This window comes from Pezoporus flaviventris, unplaced genomic scaffold, assembly GCF_033815535.1.
Source record: "Pezoporus flaviventris isolate CSIRO_AGI_PZ_B2104156 unplaced genomic scaffold, CSIRO_AGI_Pfla_v1 ptg000023l, whole genome shotgun sequence".
Lineage (NCBI taxonomy): Eukaryota > Metazoa > Chordata > Aves > Psittaciformes > Psittacidae > Pezoporus > Pezoporus flaviventris.
Window position 1 is genome coordinate 14,652,968 of NW_026892571.1, and position 10,377 is coordinate 14,663,344.

The 10,377-nt window shown below is 50.2% G+C and overlaps 1 protein-coding gene across 1 annotated transcript; it reads right to left on the bottom strand.

Moving 5' to 3' along the window:
* Positions 1 to 1,333: 1,333 nt before the first annotated feature.
* On the bottom strand, positions 1,334 to 9,505 carry LOC133271103 (neuropeptide Y receptor type 2-like). Its single transcript, XM_061456904.1, has 2 exons — positions 8,912 to 9,505; positions 1,334 to 2,718 (listed from the first exon to the last, which is right to left on the bottom strand). Exon 2 carries the CDS (start codon positions 2,678 to 2,680, stop codon positions 1,517 to 1,519), a length of 1,164 nt encoding a protein of 387 aa, XP_061312888.1. The 5' UTR covers positions 2,681 to 2,718; positions 8,912 to 9,505; the 3' UTR covers positions 1,334 to 1,516.
* Positions 9,506 to 10,377: the final 872 nt, after the last annotated feature.

Here is a 10,377-nt window from a genome sequence, read left to right on the forward strand (position 1 = left end):
AACAGAGACTAAAATCTAGTGTGGCAGTTGTAAGCTGAGCTGGAGAACAAGGGCCATAGGCAGAACAAGCTGGGGAGGAAGCAGGAGAGCTGGACTATCAAATAAGTCCTTTGACAGTTCATCTCTTGAGGATTCCAGATGTGACAAGCCCAGCAGCCTGGTCCAGGCTGGTGTCCTCAGGACTGCAATCCTCCTACCTCTTGTCCTTGCTCCATGGAAGACCTATAAATCAAAGGTTTTCTTTTTATCTTTAATAAGGAGGTCTCTCAAGTCTCTTTCCTGCACCTGGGAGTTACTTTCCAATCTGATAAACACTGACTTTTACAGACACCCCCAATGACTAGCTGCTGAGATCACAGTAGCAATCAAGGCTCCTTTGATGGCGGAGCTAAAAATACGCTCCTCAGCTGACAGCTTTAGAGAGGAGAACATATAGTTTGGTTTGATAGAATACATCTTCCTTTGTCTGCATGTCTTCTTCTGCCAGGGGACGCCACATCTGTGACAATCATGCAAGCAGGTTACATCTGTCTTCTAAACTGAAGCACCCGACCTATGCTACCTCCAACCACAGAAAGAGTAAAGATTTAAAACCACCAAGTGCTTTGGAGAATGGTGTCTTTGGAGGATGGTGTCATTGGTAGATCTGCCTGTGGTCATGCTGGCAGCCATCAAGTTATTGCATGCCAGGAGCAAGATTTTAGGGTGTGGAGATCACCTTTGCTAATCTCCTAGGTTCAGTTTCAGTTCCCTTGACCAGCTGCCCCAGGTCTTTCCTATCCACTTCTCTGCCTGCTCTCCTCCTTGCAAAATCCAGAGCACTGGCTCACAAGCTCCCTGATTAATGAGGTGCCCCCATAGCCTTGCTCTTGCACTTGTAAAGGAAGCTGTGGTAAGTAGTGTCACTGCCACCTCCTGGGCTTTCTGAGGACCTGAGCTCATCCCATGGGTTGCAAATACAGATTAATGCAAATGCTGTGCAAGAAATCATGGATTGCCCAGCTTCAACGTGCTTCAACCTGCTCCCTTCGCAGGACACCAGAGTGATGGCACTAGCCAGCCCATGCTTGCAGAAGAGTGTAGGTCTCCCTCCTCTTGGAGACATTAGCTAAAGTTGGAACATTAAGGCTTTTGGGTAGGAGACATACAGATGAAGAAACATACACAATAAGGTTCTGCATTTGTAATGTGTGATATGTCAGAGCATAAAAGGTTGAACAACCCATTTTGGCAAATGGAAATAGCAAAAGGGCGTATTTGGCTAAATGAAAGCCTCCTCTGTGTGATTTTTCATGCTCCTGCATGCGTAACTTGAATGCAGAGAAAGGCGAAATTCATTTGTTTGGTCAGACAGAAATACATCAGGTTTATTGTTCTGCGAGATACAGGGGGTGCTTCTACGTGCCTGCAGTAGCTATAACGTTTTGGCAACACAATGCTCTGCCAAAAAAAGGCATTCACACAAGAATGTCTCTGGGCTCAGTCAGCCCCAGTCCTAGAGGTGGATGTCCCATCCCTAAACCTCTGTGGGCAGTGGTACATTGCCAGGAGTCTGTTTGATGCTTCCATTTAGGGTGCTGGCCCTGAAGATGTATGACCTCCCTCTAACAGAGCCTTCAGTGTGGATGCTTTCTGGCTTGTTCTGGCAACGGAAGAACATGAGGAAGCCGTTCCGGTAGTTCTTGTTCATCCATCCGTAGAGCAGAGGGTTGACAAATGTAGAGCACATGGCTCCGACATGGAAAACAGTGTACAGGAGTTTGTAGTCGTGGAAGATAAGGACCAGATCAAGATCAATGGCAAGCTGGAATATGTGGAAGGGGAGCCAACAGACTGCAAATACTACAACTACCATCACTAGCATTTTGGTAGTCTTCCTCCTCCGGCACTGGTTTTCATTCCTAGAAGTAGGGCTGACATGGTTTTTCAGCTTGAACCAGATCCTGGTGTAGGCAAAACAAATAATTGCAAGGGGAAAGACATACTGCAGGAGGAGCATGGACAGGCTGTAGATGGTGGCATCTCTGTTATTGCCAGAAGGCCATTTTTCTGAGCAGACAGCCATTTTGAGGTTGATGGATGGGATTTCCTCATACCGGTACTCTCTGAAGATGGCCAGAGGACCTGCCAGCACAGCTGCTGCTAGCCACATGACAGCAATGATGGTGAAGCTGAGCCTCTTGGAAATCCTGCTGTCCAGGTGGAAAACAATACACCGATACCTGTCCAGGGCAATCACAGTTAGGGTGAGAGTGGACACATGGACACTCAGAGCTTGAGCATAAGGAACCAGATGACAAAGAACAGCCCCAAACTTCCACTCATCCAGCAGCGTGTAGACTAGGGTGAAGGGCAGACAGAGTGTGTCCACCATGAGATCTGCCAGGGCCAGGTTAGCTATGAAGAAGTTGGTGACAGTCCTCATGGTCTTGTACTTCACTATGATGTAAATGACCAAGGAGTTGCCTATGAACCCCAGGAGAATGATGAGGGAGTAGGCAGCAATCAGAACAACCTGCACCCCCAGGATCTTGGTGCTGTCCATCATAACACTGCGCGACCCAGAGAGATCCTGGCTAGGAGTGACAAAGTCCTTGGCATGCCAGCCCTGTGGCAGCTTCTCCTCCAGTGCTGTCTTCTCCATGGTGAGAGTGCTATTGGCTCCCTCCAATGGTCCCATGTGTGGCCTGAGACTTTCTGTCAGGAGGTGAAGGAGGTCTGGAACACAGACACAGCAGAAGTGAGAGCTCAGTAGACAGCAGAGCATCTGCAAGAATTGAGACTCAAAGGGCATGTCCCACATGGCATTTTGGGCTAAACAGCAGCAGTGGTGACATCGTCCTTCCCTCTCCCTTACCCCCGACCCATTCTCATACTGAACAGTCTTGCAGCTCTCTTACACTTCCTGTTAGAACCTATGATCAGTTGAATGCCAGTTCCCCAAGGAAATGTCAGGGAAAAATGCAACATTTCACCCAGGCTTCTGAGATTCTGTTTTTTTGAAACTAATGGGGAAAAAAGCCCTCAACTAGCCAGGGCCAGAATGGTAGGTCCTGAAGAGATCTCCTGCTCATGGAGACCCTTTGTATGCTGCCTCTTCTGCTTCCTCAGGCTAGCCTTTCCAAAACAGGGAAGTCACTTCGAGCAAGCCGAAAATCTGGGACCTCTTGGGGCTGACAGAAGCAATCGCTGATGGTGTCAGTCATCTTTGATGAGATTTACTGGCCTACAAAAAAAAAACCTGAGTCCTAACTCCTTAAAAAATAGGAAAGGAGAAAAACAAGACATTGTCAAATTCATGGGTTCTTCTCCAGCTCCCCATAGCTGTTTATTTCCAGATTGTGCACCAGGATTTTTCAGTTTCTTATTTCTCACCTCTCCAGGTGAAAGTATATTTGTCACCCTGTCTCTGCATGAGTCTCCACCACTGCTCCTGCTAGTGATGATACTACCCAACTCAACCCAGTGGACCCTGCTCCCAGCCCATGGTAATGTGGTTCACAAAACTAATACCATTTTATGAGGCAAGCAGCTACTCTCTGTGAGCAAGCAGGTCATGTATTATTCCCTTTCCCTCACTATCAGGCCCTGAAGGTCCTGTGAACCAGCTAGAGAAACCAAACAGTTTTCTTCCTCCCCTGCCAGCCTCAAGGTTCCTTGGTGCCAGGATGATTACTCGCTTCCTGTCTGGCCTTGAAGGTCCCATGCACCCAGTCAGGCAGCTGTTGATGACCCCATTACAGAACAAGGAAGCACAACAGCACACAGCACTGGCCATAAAATCTAGCATTTTCAAGTCCTAAGTGGGGAACTACTGGACAGTGAGACCCATAGCCAGGGACACCCCCACCATCCTCTGTTCCCTTCGAGGACTGAGTGTGTCTCTTATGCTTTCACAGGTCTTTTAAGACTAGATGATGATTGTTATATGGGTACAGCAAACCATGTATTAGAATTTGACCTGATCTGCAGAGGGTTCAGGTGATTATAAGTTGTTGTATTATAAACTGTGTATTACTTAGGTGATCAGATATCATAAGCTGCATCATAAATTCTGTACTGCACTACTTGTAGATTGTACTACATGGATTTGGCTTATAGAAATCCTGTGCTACACTAACCATAATATCCTGTTAAGATAACAAAGCTTTAAAGCCATCAATCAATCAATCAGTTGTAACCACGATTTAGTGCTGTCATCATTGCCAAGGGTCCCTAAAAGAACCTGTCTGTCCCCTCCAAGTCAGTGACACCCAGTCTGTGCTGGCTGTGCAAAGAAGGGAGCACCTGCAGGGGCTTTTGCAGGGGGCAAACTGCTGGAGCTGTGAACCAGCCTCCTGCAGAGCTGTTGCTGAGCGTCCAAGGCACAAACAGGCCTGAGAGCCAAAGCTGCAGCATCAGTGAGCTCCTGCCACGTGGTGCTCAAATGTCTGTGTGAGCGTGGCTTTGGGAGCAGGGAGACTGGCTGATAAGCCAGAACTGACTCGGGCTGGAACCCACAGCTGGTGTTTGGTGCCATTGTAACAGCAGAGTGCTGTCACGACAGGGGTATCATAGAATCCAAACACAGCAGGAGAAAAGCCAGCTCTGTTACTGGCTCCTTCTGAGCCTCCGTGGCTCGGAATTGCTGCTGGGGTATGCGGAGAGGGGTGGACATGGCCCCTTACATGTCCCATCTCCTCAGCACTGTGTGGGGCCCTCATTCCCACTGCACACTTGATCAAAAGTGAGCAAAAGTCATGACTGTGCCCAAACAGGGTGGTCTGCAGAGCATTGTGTTTTCTCTGATCTGCAGAGGGAGGGGATAATGCCCTGCCACTGAGGGCTTAAATGAAGCTGGGAATTAGAAGCACACTGCTGTGAACCTTCTCAACTGAGGAACTAATTGGTCTGGGTTTGTACCAGATGAGATTGGAGCATTTGATAACTGGGTGCTGGTGGGCTTCCTGCAAGTCCCATACCCTGCCAGGCAAGTGTTTAAGGACAGCCTGTCCTGGGAAAGGGGGAATGCTTTTTTGTACAGTTTATGAAATGCTGAAACTGCATTTCAGCCAGTTCCATAAGCAAACAGCATAAAATAATGCTGGCAAGATGGTCAAGGTGGCAGTGATTAAGTTGCAATGAATAATTCTGCTTGTTCTTTCAGCACTCCTCAGAGTAAGGGTTGTGATTCCCCCTTGGGAGCTGCTCCTAGGGGCTGCAAAAGAGCTGCCTATGTTAGATAGCCCCTGCTTGCACACTTGCTTTCTCCTGCCCTCTCCGTGTTCCTTGGCTTGCCTAACTTGCCTAACTGCTGGCCAATTTAGGCCAAAGATTCCTGTACGTGGAGTTGCTGGGCTCAAATACTGTGATAATGGATGCCATACAGCTACCTAAGAGGATAAGAAGGTAGCTCTAGGCAGCAGGAGGAAAAAAGGGGTGGATTTGCTGGGGTAGGGGTTTGCTAAAGAGTGGTCTCAGATCTCCACAACACCACTGCCCTCAGCCCTGGAGAAGTCCTAGTTTCTGCAGCAGGAGAGACAACCTCAAGGCTACCCCATGCAGCTGATGCAGTGGGACTCAGAGCAAGGCAACAGGCATTACTTGATCACTGTCACTTGTAACCCCTTTTCTGTGACTTGCCCATTCACCTTCAGTACCCAAGTCCTGGCACAGCACCAATGGACACTCTGTTCCCTTTTTACCTACCTCACCCACCAACTGGTTGCCAGTTCACATGTTCACATCTCAGGCTTTTCCCTTTCACTGGAGACTGGCAGCTACCCACTATCTGAGAGGAGCCAGGAACATCGTGATTATTGAAGCTGTTTGGCTTCCTAACAAAATGGCCTTAATGGAGTTATTATTTGATTTGCTTTGCTTTGTGTTTTTTTTCCAAAGGAGAACTATTAAAAATCAATTAAGGCATTTTAATTAAGACACAAAATGGTCATAACAAGTGTTCCCACTCCAGGGGCTGCCTGGAGGTCACAGGGATGCTGCTAGGAGTGGACTGAGGTCTGTTCAGCAAGTAATGGAAGAACTGGCATATGTCTAGGCTGCTGCAGGCACACGCTCCCATGCCCAGCAGGCCTGCCAGGCTAGATGGAAAAATCCTTGGAGCAGAGACACAACTGCTCTGGGAGAACAGAGCAGCATGGCAGACCAGGAGTAGACAGAAATAAACCTAAGCCCTTTCCTCTGTGCTGGGCTGCCGTGAAGGGATACAGAAACAGGGCATTGCCTAGATCCTGCCCTCACCATCTCTTCCAGCTGAGATTCAGCCTGAGGCAGGGCTGGGACCCAGGGAAGGCTCCCAAGGAGGCAGAAAACTTCCCTGTGCCAGCAGGCTTCAGCCTTTGGGAAGGGAGGAAGCACAGAGGAGCTGTAAAACCTCAGCTCTTTGCTGAGCACTCTGCTGTCCGTGATTGAGAGGGACAGTGACCACCGTGGCAACTCCAAAATCCATTCCTACAGCAGGCCAAGTTTAGGTGTCCTGCGACTCACATGCACCTCTGCTTCCTCAGGAAAGCCCAGCTCCCTCCATGTCCCTGCTGCAACCACAGACAGCCTGGTCCAGCTCTGACAGGGCACATCCAGACCTAGAAGAGCCATCTGCAAAGCCTGGCAGGGTTCAGAAAGCAGGGCTGGAGGGGTGGGCAGAAGGCTGGAGAAAACAGAGCTTGTTAATTAAAATTCCTCTTTTTGTCCCAGGAAGCAAGCCTGGGGTTGCTGCAGCCAGCAGGCACGTGGCGTGGGGACAAGGGGTGCAGGAAAGAGGGAGGTAAGGGCAAAGATTGCTCAGAGTGTAGCCAGCAATTGTAATTCTATCACAGTAATTGTGGGTTGGAAGGGAGGGAGTGGAGGGACTTTGACCAGCCTCTGCTCTCTGGCTAATGGCAGCCACAACCTCCACCTACAGCAGCGCTGGGGTGTGAGCACTGAGGCTGATGAATACTCCCATGGCTTGGCTCACTGACTTATTCTCTGCTGTGTCCTTCCTCCAAAGCATCTCAACTGCATGAAACCCTTCATTTCCAGCAGCTGTCTGGAACACTGGCTCCCAGTGCTCATCCCCAGTCCCATAGCTGGCAGCAGGCAGGTGTCTGTGGCAAGGAGGTCTGAGACCATTCCTCATCACCAGAACCCAGCTGTCACCCTGGGGAAGCCACCTTCTACCACCTTCATGTTCCCCTACAGCACTCAAGAGGCAGCAATGGGCTGAAGCCCTGCACCACACAGCACAGCACTTGAAAGAGGAGAACACATTAAACTGAGATATGGAGGTTAAATCAGCTTGCCAGAGACCACACAGTACATCCACAGCAGGGCTGGGAACAGAGCCCAAGTTTGCTAACTCCAGCCTTCTGCATTCCCCACCAGAGAGGACTCTGCATCTCTCAGGATAAAACCTGAATATGGATTTCAGAAGCTGCATGAAAATGCAAAGTGTAAGTGATGGAGGGGAAGGGTTTTGCCTTCTTTGTGCAATGGACTGGCTTCAGGACGAACAGCAGCTCTGGGGTGATTTCCTGAAGCCAAACGGCAGAGAGAAATTGTCCCAGGTTCTTCCATCTCCAGTGAAGGGGTGATTGTCCCACTATGACACCATTGCAGAAGGGAAGACCCTCTGACCTGCCCACTGTCTTCTGCATCTTTCTAAGTTACCTACCCAGATCAGGCCCATTGGTGCAGAAACCTCATGGCATAAGACACACATTGCCAGCTCTGCATGTGCAAAGCTCCAGGGCCCTGGAGCTGCTTTTAGGGGACCCCGGTGTAGAACTGGCACTGGGAGACAAAGTGCAAGGAGGAGGGGATACTTGTGGTTCCTCGCTCCAGGTATTTGCAGGTCCCTGCCTAGGTCGAAGCCAGAGAAGACTGAAGGGGACAAGGCAAGAAGGATGCTTTAGCCAGTCAGCTCAGGACAGGACAAAAAAAAATGGTGATGAGAAGAGATCCATTTGGCAAGGATACATGGTTTCTCCTGGAAATCTCTCCTACAGAAAGCAGGGGGCAACAGAGCAGGACTCTTTGCCCTGTGGAACACACCACTGGAGCAGAACAAGGCTGGCTAGGAGACAGGGCTCAACAGGTGATGCTGCAATAGAGGCACACCAGTTTCTGGGGTTGCAGAAGGGAAGAGCTTGGTGGAGGGATCCTCATCACCCTGGGGAGTCTGTTACCTCCTTAAATCTGGGGAGGCTGGGGTAGATGAGACAAGGGAGGAGAGGGAAGTAAGAACCAACCGAACAACCAGGGAGAAAACCCGGTATCCTCCTTTGGGACAGACCAGAAACTCCATAGGTAAAATGCAGGCTACAACAGGACTACAGAAGGCTTCCTCTGTTCAACAGTTAACATGCAGTGAGCAAAGAAAGAAAGCAAGCACCAGTTTTCCTCCTGCAGACCTGTATTTCCCTTTGCATCTCTCATTGAGGGCACTGATCTCTGACTGAGCCAAGCGCCAGCAACATGTGCAGTCCCAGCATGGAGGAGCTGACAGGAGGTTTGAACCAAGCCACGAGGAGGCAGACTGTGGGAGAGATACTGATTTCTCAGGCAGCCACGCACCTCAGCCCCACACCTGCGGCTCTGTCCCTGTACATGCCTGGTTTGTACAGCCCCCCTGGAACAACCTGCTCTCCTCCCTGCTCTCCCTCAGCATCCTGCTTCCCAGACTCCCTGTCGAAACTCCTGCCAGTGTTTCTTGTTCACTTTCTCTCTATTCCATCTCGCAGCTGCCAGTCCCCAAAATTCAGTTTCCCGAAGATGCTTGTACCTTTTTTTTCCTGGACCATGTGTCATGGACAAGACCTGCCCCGCTCCCACCCCCACCTTCCCCAGCCCTGCCATACAGATGAGCCCTCCCCAACCCACCTGCAAAGGCCAGACCAGAGCATCCTCCTCCTCCAGGAACCGAGCTGCTCACCTCAAGTTATTGTCTCATTGCTGGCCAGGATGGAGCACTTGGTCCTCTCCACTCTCTGGGAGTCAACCTGTGGCAAAGGGGTGAAAAGCACTTTTCTGTGACTGTCCTCGGAAAAGCAAGGAAGTCAGGTGAGGATCCAGGCTGCTGGAGGGTGCCTCATCGCTGGGGGTAGCTTCAGTACCACCCTGAGCATCTGGAGAGCACCCTCTTGCAGGGTGACTGACAGCCCCCGTATCGCAAGGCTGGATGCTGGGTTAGCTCCTGAATGACAGAAAGGCAGGGAGCGTGTGTTTAACAAACAGAAATGGAAAAGGGGAGGGAGCCTGCTGCTGCTGTTTATACAGTGTTCAGCCACTGAGGGGCTTCTTGCATCGGGGAGAGAGAAGCTTTTCCAACACATCCACAGTTCCCTCTCCGGTGAAAAGGGGTGGGAGATGGAGGTCTGCAAGCTCCTTGCCTGTGCCACTGACCAGGGCAAGTGTCCATCCGCCCTTACTCCAGAGCTGTCCCATCTGCTCAGGCTTTAAACTTGTTGGCACTGGCATAGTCTTGCCCAGGGGTGAATCTTCCCTGCAGCAAGAGGTCTGCAGGTCCTGCAACTCAGCAGAGCCCTCACAGACCTCCCCTCATCCTCCTCTGCCTCTGTGTTAGTACAGTGCCCTGCATGGAGCAGTCTGCTGCTGTGGGACAGGCCTTCGGGTACTCTTGTGATGCAAATAGAAGTAATGGTGAGAAGTTTTAGCCACTTGGCAATGGCTCAGCCTGTTCCAGAGCCAGATTCAGTGTGGAGCTGGGAACACGAGTGAGTTTCTATTTTAGGGTACTCAGCACTACCCACGCTCCTGGAGCAAGAGAGAGGAAGAGGCACAAAAGCAGCATCCTCATGTCCAAATCTCCAAAATCTAAGCTTGCCAGAGCCCAGGGAAGCACCCTGAGGGTGGCATGGGTAAGCAGGAGAAGCACAGCTTCCTGCCTGCCCAAAAGGTTTGCCTTCAAAGAAGTCAGGTGTGCTCCTAGCATAAGATTTGCCTCACAGGCAGTGCAGTGCAGAGGTTAGGGAGTAGGACACCTGTCCTTGGCTTTGAGTACCTACAGCTAGTAGTTTATCTGAAGAGTCTTGCTCTTTACCCTCACAGTGGACTTTGGTTTCCTCTTCTTTGTGAGAATGAAAAAGGGGAGGGTTTTCAACCACCTTTCTGTGCCACAAAAGTCATGATAAACCAGGAAAAATAAAACATTTCAATGGCTTAGGAGAAAAAGGAGAGACGAAACATTCCTAAACTAAGTCACACAGAAAGTCGCACTTGCACCCAAGACTTGGACAAGGTCCTCATGAGTCCCATCCTTCCCCTTGCTCTCCCAGTCAACCCTTCAGGAAGGAAAGGGCTCAGTGTCCCAGCACTGACAGCTGGGTAAATCCACCAGCTGCACTTGCTGGATTTCTGTGGGAGTTTTGTGTCTTCTCC

What these genes read in the sequence shown, in the direction of transcription:
- LOC133271103 (XM_061456904.1), bottom strand. Translation starts at nt 2,680, where the DNA reads ATGGGACCATTGGAGGGAGCCAATAGCACTCTCACCATGGAGAAGACA.